The 20,979-nt window shown below is 34.4% G+C and overlaps 1 protein-coding gene across 4 annotated transcripts in view; it reads right to left on the bottom strand.

The window, feature by feature from the left end:
- Elys (AT hook containing transcription factor 1 homolog) overlaps window positions 1–20,979 on the bottom strand; it is a 225,577-nt gene that overhangs the window by 164,434 nt on the left and 40,164 nt on the right. For all 4 annotated transcript variants that reach the window (XM_069843302.1, XM_069843303.1, XM_069843304.1 and 1 more), the window contains exons 5-8: window positions 17,120–17,272; window positions 11,547–11,724; window positions 7,460–7,664; window positions 4,268–4,424 (exon numbers count right to left, since the gene is read on the bottom strand). In XM_069843302.1, the coding sequence (XP_069699403.1) occupies window positions 4,268–4,424; window positions 7,460–7,664; window positions 11,547–11,724; window positions 17,120–17,272 (693 nt within the window). The remainder of the gene's footprint in view (window positions 1–4,267; window positions 4,425–7,459; window positions 7,665–11,546; window positions 11,725–17,119; window positions 17,273–20,979) is intronic.

Below are 20,979 nucleotides of genomic sequence, written 5' to 3' on the forward strand. Positions count from 1 at the left end.
AAAACCTGCAGCACCCTGTCTGGAGAGAAAGACCTAATTCAAAAGTACTGAAGAGCAAGAGCGCTAATGGCTTCATTGCCAGATGCCAGGCATTAAACAACAATAACAACATTCATCAAATCAATTGTCTAATTTAAGGTGGGATTTTAGTCCAACTGAGTTGACAGCTGTCAAATCGTTGAATATTAAACAGTTACCCATCTTAAATATACTGGCTGAAAGTAAGTAATCTTTCTCTAATGTAATATGCATATTTCTTGTTTTTATTGCTAAAATTGAAATGTAATTTTGATGTTGAGAGATGTACCTCAAATTTCTGTCAACAGAGATTGTATTAAAAATTCTGGATAAAATTAAACAAAACCATAATATTCTAGCTATAGAAATTGGTCACTTACTAGTTCACAACTATTGCTACGGATTTTTTAAGATTTTAAACAAGTAGCTCATTTTATATGACATTGATTCCTGCTGTGTAAGTTCTATGTATTTTATTCTTTTCCCACTAGTTTTTTATTCGAATTGTTTATACACTCCAATTAAATGTATTAATATCTTCAGGTTGGGGTTGAAAATACAAGGTGAAAAGTAATTAAACCGACTAACTCCGGGAGATTGTATGGGACAGAACACCAATACAAACACTTTTCTTAATGTAACACAAATCATTGCTATGCTTTATTGCTTGAGTCTCTTATGAAACATTTACATATCAAAATCATTGCAAAAGATGTTCAAAAACATTTACATACCAAAATCACTGCAAAAGATGTTCAAAAATACCTCCATTGAACTGTACACAAAGGTTACATCGACAGGACATGGATTATCTAACACGATGAGAGACTTCAGGATTATCATTTATTTCCCCTGCTGCAGCAAATATCCGCATCACCAGATCGGTTTAATAAAGAACTGTACTAGTCAAGACGTACAACAAAATGTGAATTTGTAGAGTCGTCATGAACTGAACAACGCATACGCCTTCTGCCGGTTTAATGAAGTCTCTGAGAAAAATATGAGCATTAGAGAAAACCGTTTGTTTTGGTGTCCCATGCAACCTCCCGGAGTTTGTCAGTTTAATTACATTTCACCCTATATATGCCTTCTTCATGTTTCTCCTCACCAGTATATTAATTTTCACAAGCAATAGAAGTTGACAAGGACAAAAAGCAATTTACGAGCCCTGTCTTCCTTATATCTCACAATTAGGGCCGGGAAGTTCATGCATTTGCATATATTTTTCCAGTGGCTGTAGCCTAGTTAATTGCTGATTAATTATCTTCACGAATCATGAACATTCAAGCTTATCAAACCAAATTTTATTTTGTTTTTTTTTTATATAAATGCATAATATTTCACGATATTGATATTATTGTGGCATATTTTCGGGTTAAGCTAATTAAAGATGATTTTATGTTGCATAAAAACGCATAGTTTGGATTTTTAAAATAAAAGCATCATATTCTATTTTTGAAAACTGGTACTGAGTGAAATTATTATAATTATTTTTACCAGAAAGTATTGAAAGTTTCGCAGCAAAACACATTAAGTGAAAAATATTACGCGTGTGTGCGCGTGCGTGTACTTTATAAAAATCTACATGCTTTGACTGATATTTGCCGAAGTTTGCACATTTAACCTTTATAACCAGGAGAAGAACATAGGCTACATTAAAATTGGACAGATGGACGTTAAATTAGTGAAAACAATAAAAATTAGAAAGAAATATGATCAAGCATGTATAATATAAGTTGGACATCAATCACAAATCAGAAATGCGGTGACACGCATCTTTCTCTGTTGTAAATGTGGCCATATTGCCTGAAATATTAAATAAAATAGCACTAAATTAAAATTACGTAAATGAGGGACGATCTCTTGATTGAATGTGCCATGTGGCATGAATATACGAAATAATATGGCATAAAACACATTTTTGTTTAATATTTAAGAATTCAAATCAAATATTGGCAGCAAACATAAAAGTATTCATAACACGTAAATTCAACACTTTACTGTTCTCCAACCAGGAGATAAACCGTGAAAGGAATGTGCTTACTATTGCATCATCTATTGGAGCGAAGAAGATAGATAATATTAGAGTTATAACGTCAGTTTAAAAATCATGCGCTCTCCTGCATATGTTATTTCCTGTATGGAGGGATTAAAAGACCAGGAGATTAACAGTGATCTAATTTTGTAACTAGGGTAGTATAAAAATGTGTATATCAGTGTTATGGTTTGTGCTTTGAGAGATAGCCAGTAGAGATACGAGTACCCACGTGTGTGACCTTATGACATCTTATGACATCAACATTCATTCACAGCATCACCCCGCTTCGTTTTATTCCCTGGAGACTTTCTCGTGGTTGGAGTACAGTACTACATATCTCTCTGTAGCATAGTGGTACAGTCAAACGCTTTGGTGTAGGGGAATCCGGGTTCGAACTCGAGGTCAACTGACTGTTTTTATCATTTTGATAATTTATATACATTATTTTAAATACGTTATTTTATTTTAACCCGACATAAAGGGGATTTTACTACATAAATAAGACATCTGTAGTATTTTATTTATGCTGTCTCAAACAAAGTTACCATACAATTATGTAAATGTACATACATAAGTATGTATGCTCACTGAAAATAACAGTGTATTAATTCTAAAATATATGTCTTTCAAAATATTGTTGATCATGTCCGAATATGTGTTATTGCTAAATTATATCTGCATTTTTATTTTTTTATTTTAGTAGGTTATTTTACAATGCTTTATCAACATCTTAGGTTATTTCGCGTCTGAATGAGATGAAGGTGATAATGCCGGTGAAATGAATCCGGGGTCCAGCACCGAAAGTTACCCAGCATTTGCTCATATTGGGTTGAGGGAAAACCCCGGAAAAAACCTCAACGAGGTAACTTGCCCCGACCGGGAATCGAACCCGGGCCACCTGGTTTCGCAGTCAGATGTGCTGACCGTTACTCCACAGGTGTGGACTATATCTGTATTATATTATTCTTCAAGTCCAAAAATGATTTATTGCGAGATTATACTGTATTCTGTAAATAAAATAAAAATGACATAATTAATATACAGTATATTATGTAGAAGTATTTGTAAGACCTAATTTTTCAAGTCATATTTAAGAAACTGGGTATGCCATAAGCGGGCATAAAGCGGACAAGGGGTACAAAATTCTCCAATCCTATTATATATATTTTTTATTTACATATTAATTCTTTGATACGATCAATAAAGAGTAAATTTTAACTCACCATGATACCTCAAGGGGTTCAGACTGGGAACAAGAGAATTCCCTATTTATCATCAACTGTCTTTAAACGTCAAGCGAAAGCACACATAGATAGGAAATTACATTAAATTTGTGTCAGCACAGCTTTAGATCAATTGCGTCTATGTTAAACAGATTTAAATGGACCGAAGGAATGTTTTGTTTAGCTAAACTACAAGACAAAGCTAATTAAAAACAAAAACAGTAAGGCACATGATGATATCTTTTCTTTTGGGTGCCTCATCTTCATCTGTTTTTTAAATTGTGTTAATCTTGGCAGGCATTTTGGCTAATGTCATTAATTCATGTAAGTGACACTATGTAAAGATTAATCTTTAGGGACGAGGAAAGCTTAGTAAAGACAGTAATCCATTTTGATTTTCTATAGTTGAGTTGCCGAGATCTCCTTAAGCCAGAAGCATAAAGGAAAACCTGGGCAACGCCGGGTGGTTTTAGCTAGTTACATATAAAAACTAAATACATGCAGTCCCTCATCAACTTATCTTTTGTAATTCAATAACATGCAGTGAGGTACAACTACACCTCATCTGCGAAATATGTATGAGGTCATCTGACCACAAGGCACAAACTATAGTAACAATTTTAACAAGTTAGTCCACTTCGTAATAGGCCTACCAATCTGCTGTTTTGTTAACTGTGAGCAATTTGTTTTCATATAATAACAATGCATTCTTAGAAAGATATGACTTATTATATTAGTCACAAAAGACTCTACAGTTATTTCAGTGAGTTTATTCTAACAATATTTTTTTAGAGAAATCTATTTTACACATTTTTCTATATTTCTGCACCTTAAATTCATGTGGCACTTCACTTGCAAAGACACTTAATAGTATAAGAAAGATATTATAAGTTGGAATAGAAAAGTTATAAAATAAGAGGAAATATTTCCTGTGACACTCTACATAAATTAAAAAACTCCTATCCAGACACCAAGTACCAAAACTTACTATCATCCAAGTCTGCTCGTGGGCTGTCTTTTCTTGCAGTAGCAGGTGACAATTTGTTTATGGTATGGCAAGCTACACTGCGACCGCCCACAGACACAGCGCTACTCTCATCTCCAGTCAGGTCAAACTCAAAGCGATGTGTACAAGAAACAAAATCCTGAAATGCACAAATTATCAGACATATGCTGGGAAACATTAGCATGGCTTAAGAGACTGTAAGGGCATCTCTACAAATGCAATGCAGATCTTAAACTTCAACGAAAATCAGTGGCAGTTCTCCATTTCAATTGCCAACCCACCTAGTGAAGAGAAACAAAGAAAAATGACTGACTAGACGCATTTGGAATGTGTATATGTAGAAGAATGGAGCATGTGAAATGGACAGACAGAATAAGAAATGAAGCTGTGCTAGAAAGAGTGGGTGAAGAAAGAATGATGCTGAAACTGATCAGGAAGAGAAAAAGAAATTGGCTAAACCACTGGCCGAGAAGAAACTGTCTACAGAAGAATGCACTGGAAGGAATGGTGAACAGGAGAAAAGTTCGGGCCATAAGAACATATCAGATGACAGACAATATTAAGATTCACAGAAATTAAATTATGGTTTATTTAACGACGCTCGCAACTGCAGAGGTTATATCAGTGTCGCTAGTGTGCCGGAATTTTTGTCCTGCAGGAGAGTACATAGATCATATTGGAGACTTAGAGGAAGGTGGAAAATAGGAAAGATTGGAGAATGTTAGGTTTACAGTGAAAGACCTGCCCTTGAACAGAACACAATGAATATAGATATATTCGAAGTTAATGCATCAAGAGTAGTATATCCAGCCAGAGGAGGATGAGGAAATAAGTTGGTTTTGAACTGACTTGTTGAGGCTATTTCATGTCCAGTAGTGTTTTCAATATAATGCTGGGATTTCTTCAGTTTTCTTCAATTGTCTGAAGACAGATGTGTAGGCATATAGGGGAGAGCTGGGTAATATCGGACATCGGGTAATATCGGACAGTAATGTTTCTTTCTTCTACCACCAGATGGTAGTACCTGAGTGACATGGTTATGTTTCTGTATGCGACATCTGAACACTGCTTTCAGTTGGAATCATTCGCTTGACGAATACACTTTGCAGCTGCCATTTTGTGTTTGTGTGGTATAGTTTCTGTGTGTTTCTAGTTTGGTGGTCTGCCTTTCGCGCAGTGTAAGTATTGATACAATATACCTTAAATACAGTGTAAAGTTATTCTTAAATAATAGATTGCTGTATTAGTTACAATGAAAATTATTATATAGTTTAAATTTTGGTGCCAATATAATGACGGTGTAATTCGGGTAGTATCGGACAGAATATTATCATCTAGTATCAAACAATTTTTAAAATACATATTGGGTCTCCCTCCTCACACAACACATAGGCTTCAACCATTAGACATGAAACCTTTCAAGGACGCCTATAATGATTTATCGTGCTATTAAAGCTGTGTATTTGAAAATACCGATAAATTCAATTGAAAACATCGATTTTCCCATTTGAAAATCCCACATTTTGCACTTTGAACTCAACAAAAAATTCCAATCTCTACATATAGGGAATTATAAGTATAGATACTGTGCATTGATACCTTTGATGTAGCAGTGACTTATTTCAATGACCTTCAAACCAGCTGTACCTGCATCAGCGTGAAGCTCTGCCTTTTTCTCTAGAGTTGGTGCTGATATCGCACCAGCAACTGCCACCAAAAAAGGATTACTGTTCTACAGTTCACAGGTGCTCAATTACACTGATCTCAAGCATTTGAAAGTGAAATTACACATTGATGGAGCACATGTGCACAGAAAAAAACAACAGGAATATTCGCTTAGTGTCCATTCTTTATAATTCTTATTCGTTAGTGTGCATTTACACACACTAATTCTGTGGTTAGGAGTATTAAGATATAAAAACTAAAATTTCCTCATATCCTCGGTTTCTGCACCTATGGTGAGGCTCTTTGTAACATATGCTAACACTCAATCCACTCTATGCTTTCTCAGGAACTGAAAGAGGTTGGGTTCACTGTATATCAAGAGGTATAAAGATTAGCCACACAAAGCAGTGTTAGATGTATAGACAATGTTGCTATCAAAAACAAGTTGGTCTTCATTCTTGACCCCACTATCAGATTCAAAATGTATGCCAAACAATCGGCCGAGGTAGATGTCAAAAAAAGAAACATATGAATCAACAATTCTAGACTACAAAGAAAAATATCACCTTCCAAAAATCAAGGTTATTGGTCTGATGGTGAGGTCACAAGGGTCCATAGACTTCTTCTTTACTAAAACATGTCAAAAATGTAAAAAATTAGGCTTCCATATGAGAAAAATAGCCATTAGTGCCTTAAAGGGATCCATTCGGATCTTACAAAATCATCAGTATAGCAACAATGTTTTCAATTTATTTACTTATTTTCAGCCTGGCTGGAACAGTTAGTATAGCGCTGGCCTTCTATGCCCGAGGTTGCAGGTTCGATCCCGGGCCAGTGTGCTTAAATGCGACAGATTCATGTCAGTAGATTTACTGGCATGTAAAAGAACTCCTGCGGGACAAAATTCTGGCACACCGACGATGCTGATATAACCTTGGCAGTTGCGAGCGTCATTAAATGAAACATGTTTTTTTTATTTACTTATTAGCGGAGAAAATATATATATTTATATATATTTGAAATTTATATTTTACTCCTTTTCTACATATTTACTCCACTATACTTGCTTACTTTATTTCATAACAAATGTTTCTTCCTTCCCTCCTTCCCCCATTACATATTTCTTTATTATACCTATATACCGGTATATTCATAAATATCTAGTACACACTATCAGTCCTAGCAGCCATTAAATGAAGAAAGTTTTATTAATTAATTAAACCAGAAAGATGAATATAAGTTTGAGAATCCTTTTTAAAATACTGTATATTATTTCTAAATGTATTGAGTTAATAAAACATCTCTAATTTTCCCGGCATTATTTGATTTTTCATAATCTCAACGTCTTGAATGAGCATTAAAATCTTCGAGTACTATTGTATCTTAATGATATAATCAAAATATCACAATTATTGTTTCCAATGATGATTATGATCTCCAGTCTCTACTACATCTCACACATTAAAGGATAATAAAATTATTGCAGAATATTTTGAAATGACTACTAACCTGATACAGATAGCCATATCCATCAACCCACTCTTTTGACTTGTAACAAAGGGCATACATCACAGCAAATGGTAGCCGATTCCTGAATGCAACTGAACTACCATGTACAGCCCATAAGTAACAGAAATTACGTGGGTCATCACATGGTTCCTGGAAACCAAATGAAACCACAGGCAAAGGATCTTGCATTGTTGGACTTATGTACCTGGAAAAAAAATATATATATATATAATTCTTCAACAACAAGCAAAACAAGATATAATGCACAGAGATACACACTTTGGGATAGAAAACAAAAGACAGAAATTTTGGAAGAATTGAACATCCAGTCTTTATTAAATTTTCTTAAAATCTATAAAGTTAATTGGAAACAGCATGTCGAGAGAATGCCAACAGAAAGATGGCCAAAGGCAGTGCTACATTATTACCTTTCTCGACAATGATCTGTTGGAAGACCATTAAAAAGACGGCATGAGACCACCGAGATCGCAACAGACCACTAGGTCTAGTGCTTGAATTGGATGATGACCAATTACTGAAAAGCTCATTTGGATTATTGTAATCACATTACAAAGCTGTCATATTTCACCAATAAATATTAATACGTTGATTTTATCTCCAACACCATCAGATTAAGGGGTTTAAATTATTTGTCTTCTGGCACCTCAAAAGAAAACTACTCATATCAGACTTCGCCCATATACAGCAAAAATTTTAAGTATATATGCAAATACTCCACACATATTTTTTCAGGAATTTAGCAAAAAAAACTGGAGTGTGTGCATTGTTTGAAATAGGGTTGATACCGCTTTGTCTCAAACACTGGATCCCATTATACTATAGTGTTATCCGACCTCGCGTCTCTGTCTATGTGGCATAGAGTTGGGAAACACTATTCTTTTTCAGAAGTTGATTCCAATGATTCAATCATACATTACAAATTGATTCTAATGATTCGCTAACGACTCTTCCCAGTCTGCGATTTCAAGTATTCTTCTAAATCGTCAACGAATGACTCACAGAACTCTTCCCTTTGCAAACCAAGGGTATAACAAAAACATTCTACATCTCTTGCATAGATGACATGAGAGGTGAGACACTGCATGGTTCACTTTCTCATTGGGTGGAACCATTCATCATGACCTCCATTACTCTATAAAACTGTCCAAGATAGTGTTTCCTAATTATAATTCATCAACTCAACCTTACCATTAAGTATATGTTTTACATTACATCTCTATTGATAGTTCGAAATTTTCTCGGGCTTCCAGCCAGGTCATAAGTTGGTGATCCACCGACGTTTCGAGGATGTTCATCTTCCTCATCTTCAGGGTTAAATGATATCTGAGGGTACCCAGCTGAGGAGCTGTGCGCCGATTGGCTGTTATTAGTGCAGACCGCGGCCGACATGTCGTCTTGCTTTGTGCTTTCCGGCTGAATGACCTTGGGTCTCACGGTGGGCTCGGCGGACGAGTTCTCATGTGTCCTCCGCTAATGAAGCCCGAGAAAATTTCGAACTATCATGTCGCCAGGAAAGCTTCAGTAGTTATCTCTATTGATATTTTACTTAGTTTGGAGTACATCATTATGTACGATTAATTTCTTGTAAATAAAACACAAGTTAGGCAATTTTTCTTTCCTCCTAAGATTAGGGTGAGGCGATTATTCAATGGTGCGAAGTATTCATGTATATATGGCATATTATTTCAAAAATCATATTCATAGTGTAATTAATATTACAAAATTATTCTCAACTAGCAGGGGCCAAGAGTGAATAACTGGTACAGATTAAATGCAATAATTATGAGAAGTAAGAAACTGATTCGAAAAAAAAATAAAGAAAGAAAAATTAAATTATAAAAGCACGTGAATTAAAATGAAGATTGACTGAGCAATGATTATAGAAGAATACAGTAAGTAGAGTCAATAAAAATTACACCAATGTGAGGAAGTTTTTTCATCAGTGGATTCCCCCAGCAAAAGAAATGTACAAGCACACAACTTCTCCATTCACTCTTTATACACTAGTGAACAAAGAACACATGTGAGTGTACATTTTTCGTGTTAATGCACATGTCGACAGAAAAAAATTTCCATGTACTGCCATAGTGACGGTTTTCTCATCCTACATAGTGATTCTCTAAGAAATAATGCAGTGCATATTACAAATATAGTGTTTATTAAACGTGACCACTTACAAACATTTAAATATCACTGTTTGTTTCTTCTTTAATATAACATAATTTAGAAGTAAAGTCTGAATATTAAAGTTATAACAAAAATATTTGCTTTCAAGTTCAAAGGTGAAAGGGAAACGTTATACAATGTTATGAATAGGCATTCACTTCATATTAAAATGAAATGTAGGCTACTTTAGGTTTATGCTCTATATTCAGAAACAGGATTAAATGTACAAGGTTCCTCACTTCCAACCTGCACATGTTAGCTGGCTGACATTATCATACAGGTGGAGAGCAAGCAGGTAGGTTCTTCAAGACATAATTGTCAACTGTATTAAAGCAATATAAAAAGTTCATGCAGAACAGAGACATAAAAAATGTTATGTTTTATTTACCGACGCTCGCAACTGCAGAGGTTATATCAACGTCGCCAGATGTGCCGGAATTTTGTCCCGCAGGAGTTCTTTTACATGCCAGTAAATCTACTGACATGAGCCTGTCACATTTAAGCACACTTAAATGCCAATGACCTGGCCTGGGATCGAACCCGCAACCTTGGGCATAGAAGGCCAGCGCTATACCAACTTGCCAACCAGGTCGACTACAGAGACATATGATTTGACACTTTCATAATAATAATACCCTGAATATTTTCTTTTAATTTGGAAAATGGATCCTTGATCGTTCATCATTAGGAAAAATCATGTCCAAATTACTTTGTGCACTTTAAATAAATGTCAACAACATTGCAGTTCTCGGAATCAAAATTCCTGAACACATTATTACATTATACTAAATGTCCAGAAAACTTACCACTAGCACTGACATTATTTACAAATTCTATGCTTAACGATAATGATTTTACATTACCTTTACACTTTTGTACTATTCTGTGTGCACAGCATTACGCATTTTGTAATTTAAGTAGATGAAACAATGTTTGAATAGCTGAAACAATACAATTTTTCATGAAAAAAATATTATTTTGAAAAGCAATCTGAAGGTTCAAAATTCAGCAAGAAAAGTTTTATTGTTTCAGTTATTTAAAATTTGTTTCATTTACATAATGCACAAAAAAAATGAACAAGACGAATTATTCAGTATAAAGAAAGAAGCACGAAATACAAAAGTTCCTTGAAGGAAAAACTATTTTTCTAGCCATGGTGAAAGAGCAGCTGGTGCAGAAACTAGTATGTTACAGTGTATTTGATTTCCAATTAGTGAAGTAATTCTCAGGGAGAATAGAAGGTAATTTACAGCAACTACTGTAATGCTGTTGTTTTCTAATGCCAGGCTTTTGACAATAAATTCTACTCTAATGTAGAAACCCTTACAATACTGATATGAGCAGGTTCGAAACAAAACATGGTTCCTTTATAAACACACTCAATAAAGCAACAACTGAATGTTTATTTTTACAATATATGTACTAATTCCTTTGTATTAATGTTTTGTTTTATAAGAGACACCAGTTTTAAAATAGTGTATTGGTGCACCTATCAGCTTGTTTTCCAACGAACTTCAGGTTAGTCATTTTCCACTTCATTGATGGCAAATGAAATTATAACAAAGAATATGTCTTTATTCTACTTTATGTTTTATAAACATGTATAATAATTTTATGGTAAATTATCATTTAAAATTTTATAAATATCTACAATAATTCTCTGAGTGCAATGTCAATGTAGGATAAATTTCCATTCAATATTAAAAACACAAAAACTACTGTTTGTATTTTATATATTTTTAACGAGTTATCTGGCAGTAGCAATAAGCAGTTGACAGTGATTGATGAAGAAAGATATTAACTAATCTTAGTATGTGTAACATTATTGATTATGCATCAAACATTTCAATGGATTTTGTATTAATTATAAAGGATACAAAAATGTGAACTGATTACTTACTCCAAAGTTAGTTGCATGAGGTTCCATATCTGGAAACTGCCAAAACTAAAGCCAACAACTACACTGGCAATGTGTGGAATGTACATTAGTGCTGTCACATCTACACGTCGCCTCTGTAAACTGAATGTATTGCCATCAGGTAATGGCAACAGGAATGTCTTGTCCGCCAGGAAAGTCTCTGAAATGTATATGAATATTTATCAGCAACCTATATTCCAATCATTGAAACAAGAACCAGACTTTAAATAAATCTTAATTAGTATCAGCATCTTTCTCTTAAATACTGTAACAGTGAATACTCAGAATACTTCCTTCGTTTAAATAATTTATTTACATGTAAACCAGACAATAATTATATTTATGAAACCATGTACGTAATATAATTTTGTTTCTATTGTAGTTTGTAATAATATTGTAATAGTTGTGTTCTAATAAAGTACTCAATATACAAACCTCATCTAATTATGTATATTAATTTATGTTGTAATAATTTAGCATCATGACATAATGGTTTGCTTTTCAAGAATGAAAACTTGGAAAGAAAATGCTCAAATAATTAAATTTGGAAAGAAAACTCTAACGTCCAGATTCTGACAATTTCTTATTTATAGTTAAGTTTTATTTTAAGAAATGCTCACGTAAAGAAATTTTGGAAAGAGACAGCTATTTTAATGTATACAGTGTATATGCAAGAGTTTAATGTAGTATTCCTTAAAATGTAAAATAAGGAGAAATGAAAAGTGAACACAACTAGTAACTGGACGCATTTATCAAGGAAAGAGATAAGGTAAACCTCGCATCAGTGATTTTAAGATGAATGAAATTAGACATGCAAATGTTCAGAATCCACATAAACCAACAAGACAAGCTTCCCAACTACTCAATATGTTACATTCAACTGTGTACAAAATCCTGAGAACCTGCTTAAATTCAAAAGTTTAAAACACTAAATGGTGTAACACATTACAACTCAAGACACACTTTTCTGTGAGATTCTTTCATAAATTGTTTAGTGATGAAACCACCTTTCACTTCTCAAAACATGTAAATCAACATAATCGCAAAATATGGGTAAGTGAAAAACTGCATTCAGTAACTAAAAATACACAAGACAGTTCGAGTAGAATGTTTTCTGTGCTCTATCTGCTCTATCTTAAACCAATGTCTGGTTTCCACTCCCTTTCCTCCTCCCAACAAACTGACCAGTGTAACGTACCTCGACATGTCAGAGCAATTCCTCCTTCCAATTTTAAATGAAGAGAATCCTGAAGAAATTATATTTTAGCAAGACAAAGCACCTCCACACTTACAGAAGGATGTTCGGACCTTTTTATATAGCATGTTTAAACATAATGGATTGGTAAATCAGACACGATCAACTGACCACCTTGTTCTCCTGATCTGACATCAATTCTTCTGAGGTATATAAAGGATATATCCCTCCAGTAATGACTGCTACTTTGTAGGAGCTCACTATTATCAGACCAGCAGATCTGTGTCCCTTCAGCTATGTGATCGTTTTTGGCAAAGTTAATGCTTCTACTCATCTGCTTCTTCCACACTTGTCTTCATCTCACCCATCAAACAGCAGACCACGAACCTAACAGAATAGGGATGTTGCCAAACTTCCAAGAGACAATGTATTATGTCTCTTGAATATTATGTATCTTATGTATAAAAGTCAATGTGGCTATATATGTATGTATGTACTCTATACAAATTACAGGCTTTGACCGATATTTGCCAAAATTTGCACATTTAACCTTTATAACTCGGAGAAGAACATAGGCTACATTAAAATTGTGCAAATGGACGTTACATTAATTAAGAAATCTATACTAATAATAAATCTATAGCCGAAATTTTTCTGGTAATTTTCGATTTTCCAAAAATAATTGGTCCTAACATATATAATTAACCGCCCTGAAACCGAAAACCGCTTTTTTTGACATTTTTGTTTGTATGTCTGTCTGGATGTTTGTTACCTTTTCACGTGATAATGGCTGAACCGATTTATATGAAAATTGGAATATAAATTAAGTTCGTTGTAACTTAGAATTTAGGCTATATGGCATTCAAAATATTTTATTTAAAAGGGGGGTTATAAGGGGGCTTGAATTAAATCGAAATATCTCCCTTATTATTAATTTTCATGAAAAATATTACATAACAAAAGTTTCTTTAAAAATAATTTCCGATAAGTTTTATCCCATGCAAAAGTTTGATAGGACTGATATTTAATGAGATAAATGAGTTTCAAAATTACAATAACAATGCCATCTAAGGCGGTGTAATGAAATAAAAATCAAATGACTTCGTCTATAAGGGGCCTTGGACAACAACAATCAAAAGCTATGAAACATAGCCTACAGAGAATGTTTCTGTGTTTGTATGAAGTAATATTGGAAGCTAAATTAAGAGATTTGTATAATTAATTATTAATTCACCGTTGGAAAGTGTAGTTTCTCTAGATGGACATAATGCTATACTTTTATTACAGAAACTTCTGAGTGAATCGAGGATAGCTAAGATTAAAATAGCTTCTTATGCACAGAAAACTTGATAGGCATTTGTTTCCTGTATTTCCTAAAATAATTTTTATGACCAAATGAGTGGTCTCTGGATCAAAATGATCGCATTTTAATTTTTTTAATACAATTTAAGTAACATAATAAACGATTTATCCTTGTATCAAACACGAATGTTCCCTGGATCAAATGTCCTATTTTAATTATGTAATTACTTTGTATTTATTTCTAATAGGTGCAGCGGAGCGCATGGGTACGGCTAGTAAAAAATAAAAATAAATGTGATCAAACATTCATGTATAATATTAAAATGCAGTCTTCTATAGTCAATTGTTTTTTATTATTGTCTGTTGTATTCAACATCGACTTTCACGAGGCCATGGAAATTATAACACGAAATTAAATAACATTGTTGATACACATCATGAAGGCTAAAACTATATAATTAATGCAATAAGTATCTTTACGCAGTCCAGGATTGTATTATGAATTTCTCGATGCAGTTGTAGATAGTGAGCAGACTGTTTTGTCCAACTTAATTCCTGAATTCTTTAAAACTACAAGGATTGCCACCATATAATTTAATACTTAATATTGAATCACCAATAGCACTATTGCGAAATACTGACCCACCAAAATTATGCAATGGAACAAGAATTGGTGTGAAAAAACTCATTCAAAACGTAGTAATATAAGTGACAATATTAACTGGCGAAACGAAAAGGAGATGTTTTTATCCCACGCATTCCTATGATACCCACTAACATGCCTTTTGATTTTAAGTAACAGCAATTTCAGTGCGACCAGCATTTGTAATGGCCATATTGAAATTAAGCTCAAGGAGAGTCGCAGTTGCAGACATTAACTTTAAAACTCCGTGCTTTTCACATTCTCAGTCTATTTTATACAGAGAAGTAGGAAAAAAAAGATTTTACACACATGAAAAAGCAATTCAACGATCCTTTTGTCGTACTGCTAATTTAGCATGTGAATGTACGTAAGGCGAATGAAAATAACACTGTATTAATTATAAAATATGTCTCTCAAAACATTGTTGTTCATGTCCGAAAATGTGTTACTGCGAAATTCTAACTGTATAATCACGTTGCCAATGTAGTATGTTATGCGTTGTGGAAATAACACGCTCTTAATTTCTATATAAAAAAATAAAAAAAAAAAGTATACATCTCTCAGAATATTAGTATTTACGTTAAAAAATGACATACTGCGAGTTTATATTGTACCTATATTCTGTGTATAAAATAAGAATTAATATAATATGTTCTGAATTTGTGAGATATAGTTTCTCAAGTCATATTAAAAAAATAACCGTACAGCGGTCAACGGGTAAAAAATCTTCCAATATAAATTAAATTATATACGTATATATTGGTACGACCGACAGAGAGATAGATTTTGGCTCTCGATGACATCCCAACGGGTTCAGACTGGGAACAAGGGAATTCCTGTTTATCGTCAGCTATCTCTGAAATTCAAGTGAAAGCACACACAGACATGAAATTACGTGAAATGCACAGCTTCAGATCAATGTACAGATCTTATAATTATTTTATGTCTGCCTCTGTGCAAGGTCACATTTGCGGGGGAAGGAAAGGAGATGGCAGAAAGGTTGTAATGCTTTTTAATGCGTTGACTCCCATGACTAAAATAAGCCACCTGACCGGCAGAGATAAAATGTAAGATAATTTAACAGTCACTGACCGGCAGAGATAAAATGTAGGCCTAAGATATGTAGAACATTGATACAATGCTAAGTGGGCCTATAGGGACTGAGGGGTGTGTTTTTGTTTTGCTGAACTTCAAGACAATGCTAATTCAGTTAATGTTTGTGTGACTGTAACCTAAATATATGTTCGTTTGGTCTTACTTTATTTATAGTTTGATTTTTTATTATTTTATTTGTATTTCTGGTGATGTGGAAGAGAAGGGCTGATGGCCATAACTACGTCAAAATAAATAAATAAATATGAAATAAATAAATAAATGTATACAGTAGGCCTATGTATACATACAAATTAAAACACATTTGAAAGTAAGGCACGTTATTAAATGTTTTCTTTCGTTGCCTGATCTGCAGTTGTTTTAAATTGAGTTAATCCTTTCAAGCATTTGGCTAAGAAGTTCATTAATTCATGTAAGTGACGCCATGTAAAGATTAATCTTTATGGACAAGGAGGAAAGCTTATTAAAGACAATTCGTTTTGGTTGTCTATAGTTGAGTTTCTGAGATTTTCGAAAAGTCTAACAACCAGTTTAATTAAAAACAAAAGCAAAAAGAATAACTCGGGCAACACCGGGTTCTTTCAGCTAGTTATTAATAAAGTGAGATTAATCAATAATTATCGGTATTCACAATTTAAGTACTAGGTCAAATGGCGCTGATTGACTTCTACAATTATTTCAAGATAATTATATGATTGCAGTGGATATTTGTTGGTTAAAATGATGGAAATTTAAGAAATCTATTTCGTTTTTAAAGGAAATGTTTTAGTCACAAATAATATTTACAAAGACCAAGAGTTGTATTATGCACGAAATTACAGAGGACTTATCCCAGAAATTTTGATGGTAAAATGTATTTAAAAATTACAATCTTATTTGAATTTCCCAATCTCTCACTTATGCTGTCTATTAAAATATATTTAGGAACTTTGAAATTTTTAATTTTATATCATTTTTTTATTTCAGTGAATCAGTAAGCATCTGATTACCAAATTCCAAGGCACAGTTATTAAATTTATCAGGAATTTTTGACAAATATTTTGTATTGGGTCAGATTTATATTTGAGCTCCTCATGCAATAATGAATAATTAACCAATGAACGAACCACTTCAGTGTAGCATTTTGCACAAATGCTTAACTTCTTTCCATATAATTTTAGCACTGGTAGCAAAATGCGACAAATAAAACTGCTGCTAAACCTTGGTGCAGGATACAAGAAATTCAACTGTACTTGTAAAAATATAGCCTGGCCTATTTTGCATGTAAGAATTAGATAATTGAGTTTTGTTCAATCAACTAACCATTCAGCACAACACACAAATGATCCCCTGACCGAGCAGCATGCACTCGTTTGTACTCCAGTGTCTCCTGGTCAGTTTCCTGGACACTAATAGGAAGGAGGTGACAGGCATGCAGCTCATCTCTAAGTTCAGCACTGGAACCCACACTTAATCCTGTAAATAGAAAAGTATGAAAAGATTTTAAATAAAAATACGTAGAACTTCGATTTCCCATTCCCCAGTTATTCATTTTGTGGATTATCTGTCGGTTTCATTTTTTTTAAATAAGCAAACAGTATATAAAACCATAAATCACCCAAGGGAAAAACCTAATGTCAATAAACACAGCAGTACAAATAATGTATTACTCAGCAGAAATATTGAACGTGATTCACTCTACTATCACAGCACGCGAATTAACATGTGCATGCTGTATAGTCGTATTAATAGATAAAGTACTACCAATATTCAAAGTCGTATAGTTCACAAAGCTGTATAGATTATGATTTGTGTTACTGAAAATAATCTCGAATATAGAAGTAAATAGTTTATGAAAATAATGAAAGACATTCTTTATTTAGAACTAAACAGACTCTATTTCATTACAAAACAGCAAAAGTGTGAATTATAATGTGACTTTTATTCTATTTTAACCACCACACAGCCGACAATAATGTGACTTTATTTTTAATAATTCACCCGACAACAATGGGTATTCCACTCAACACAGCAACACAATAGTCGTTATTGCATTCCACACGACGACAATGACAATTCACGTGTATTATTGAGAAGAACAACAATGTACTCCTAACTTCAATTAATGTTCACAATGCACTATGTGCAGAACAAAACTGTCAGTTCTCAGTTCACTTCCCTTAGCTAGTTCTTCTAGCTCACTATTCAAGTGTACTGCACGTCGAACTCGGATCTCCCCGAGCTGCGTCACACTCGCCTGGTGGACACCGTCACAGTTACGGACTCACTCAAGTTAACTGCACGTCGAACTGAAGTCTCCCAGCTGCAGTCCACTGTGCGTCGAACTCGGATCTCCCCGAGCTGCGTCACATTCGCCTGGTGGACACCGTCACAGTTACGGACTCACTCAAGTTAACTGCACGTCGAACTGAAGTCTCCCAGCTGCAGTCCACTGCACGTCGAACTCAGGTCCCTCCAGCTGTGGTCCACTGCACGTCGAACTCAGGTCCCCCAGCTGCGGTTCACTGCACGTCGAACTCAGGTCCCCCAACTCTGCGGTCCACTGCACGTCGAAATCAGGTCTCCCCAGCTGTGGTCCACATCACGTCGAACTCAGGTCTCCCCCAGTTGCAGTCCAGTGCACGCCGAACTCAGGTTTCCCAGCTGCGGTCCAGTGCGCATCGAAGTCGAGTCCCCCTTACTGCATCACTCGCTCTTGTCCAAGACAAGACTTGAAGACTTAAGACTAACTGACTTTCTGTCGGCCACTCACGCTTTTATTACTACACCACATGTTCTGGAATCTTCGATTGGCGTGGCTTTCATAATCTTCGAGAGAAATCTGCTTCAAGATGCTTTCTTACTTCCGCCCAGTCACAGTACCTTTTCTGCCCCCTCGCTCCGTACCATGGCTAGCATCAGGGGTTTGAGTTTCCCCGCACCTCCTTCTTGCTAAATGCGTGTGCAACTCCCTGACGCAACCAGAACATTCCAGAATGGCACCACAATACTATATGTCTAGCTTTTCATGTCATGGTTGGAAGATCTGCCCCTTTATGATCTGTCCCATAATGGTTCATTGTTCGTTTTGCTGCACATGTCAAGCCTATGTTATATCAATACGGTATTTCATTGTTTGTGAACATGTGTAATACAGTCAACAGTGTAATTAAGTCTACAAAGCAAGGCAAAATTACTTCACAGGCTTATTGGATGCAACGAGTACTGTTGAAAGAAAGTTTGGTTAATTTATTGTGAAGACGAATTTATAGATGTTAAGACTTCTATAAAAGTAGTTCTCAATATATAAATCTTTGATTTCTTTTAATTCCTTAACACGTTTGCTGCCGACTATTGTTGCAAAATCTATCCCCAGGAGCCGAGTAGTTTTTTGTGTTTATTTATCATGTAATAGTGTCTATGAATAATTTTTAGCCTCATATACAATTTTCGAGTACAGACAATGTCTAAAATCTTGATGACGCAGTTACGCATCATCGGCACCCTGTTAATAATTCCATTATAAGTGCCATTTGACATGTTTACGCATCACATTTATTTTTGTTTTTACGTGACCGTATATTGAAATACTGTTAGAGAAAAACAAATTAGGCCTATCTTACTTCATTTGTGGTAGATTCCGAAGCAGGGATCAACACATAATCCAGATTGACCAAGGCAATCAGGACAGTAAAATGTTGATTCTTTTCTTCTGCCATTCTCGTAACACATTTTGCAGCATTTCCTCATTTTTTTTTTTTTTTTGCCTTTCTCATTAGAGTGTTGTTTTGCAGACAGGTGTTTCACAGCTGGGTGATACCAGTTTGATTGTTGGATTGCTGAGTGTTGCATACGATAGCAAATATCGTGTTACTGAAAGTCTGAAATCATATAACGAAATCCTACTCCTTGTGGTGTACCGAGGACGCAAATTATGTGCGTTCAGTAACATTATTTGGAAGAGGTGGATGTCAATTTTTTTATACTACCGAACTGTTTTTCTTTCACATGGGTAATAAAAAAGCATTTGATCTTGCCGATCGACACCTGACATGTGGTTATTATACTTTTCAATTGCATGCGGCTTTTGGAATTTTTTCCCTCTTTTATTTACTGTTTCAACAATACTGTCTTCAAATTCAGTCGAGATAAATAAGACGTCGAAATATCCACATTTTGAACTGGAGCGGCAACTGGAGTAGTACTTGAATTATTAGTGTTTCAAAATCAGTTTCACTTTCACTATCACTTTCACTTTGGCTTTCATTTGGATTGAAATCACTGTCACTGTCCGAATCAGGCATTGAAGTATTCACTAGACGCGCAATTTCGTCATCCTTGCATGTTTATCTGGCGCACTTTTACGATTTTTTGCATTGGAAGGATCTGGAGGCATCTCAAAATTATCATCTAATTTGTCATCCATGATTCCTCTACTTAAATGAGCGGAAGGTAATAACCAAGAATGATAATAAGTACAGCACCCTTCCAGTAAGTAATACTACATTACAGGATAACCAAAATACTGAAGGAATAATGCACGGGAAAGCAAGAAAACAACTATGACGTGCATACGCGTCATTGGCATATGGCACTAGGACCGTGTGACTTATATATGCATCAAGTGGCATTCAACATGTTAATATCCAGTAGATTAACTAGGATTACTTTTTGTGTATTATATCAAGAGCCTTGGAATCAGCTGACTTGTTGCTGTGTTTCCTGGAGCAGGAAGAGAATACCATTTATCCAGACATTCTTCAGGTGAGAAAGCTAAAAATGAACAACAATAAAGAAACTAAATGCAGCCAAAGTATAAATAAAGTAACAGAGGCTCATGATTAGTTCTTAACTGAAAAAAAAAAATACTATTTTAAAGTAACATTAAACTATCTATAATACTGTAGAAATAAAAATACTGATATTTGACCATTTTTAAATAAATTTATTTTTTATCTATTAAAGGTAGAGAAGTGATTTTGCATCATATTGTAGATATGACATGCATAAATACACACAAAAAATTTCATCGCAGAATGTTGGATATTTTTTTAGTTATGAGGGAAATGCTTCATCACTGCACAGTGAACTGCCACCATTTTGAATTCTGAAAAAAAAATATACATAATTTTTTTTAAATCGTAAAAATATTTTTTTCATATAGCAGAAGGACATTATTTTAC

This window comes from Periplaneta americana, chromosome 13 (assembly GCF_040183065.1).
Source record: "Periplaneta americana isolate PAMFEO1 chromosome 13, P.americana_PAMFEO1_priV1, whole genome shotgun sequence".
Lineage (NCBI taxonomy): Eukaryota > Metazoa > Arthropoda > Insecta > Blattodea > Blattidae > Periplaneta > Periplaneta americana.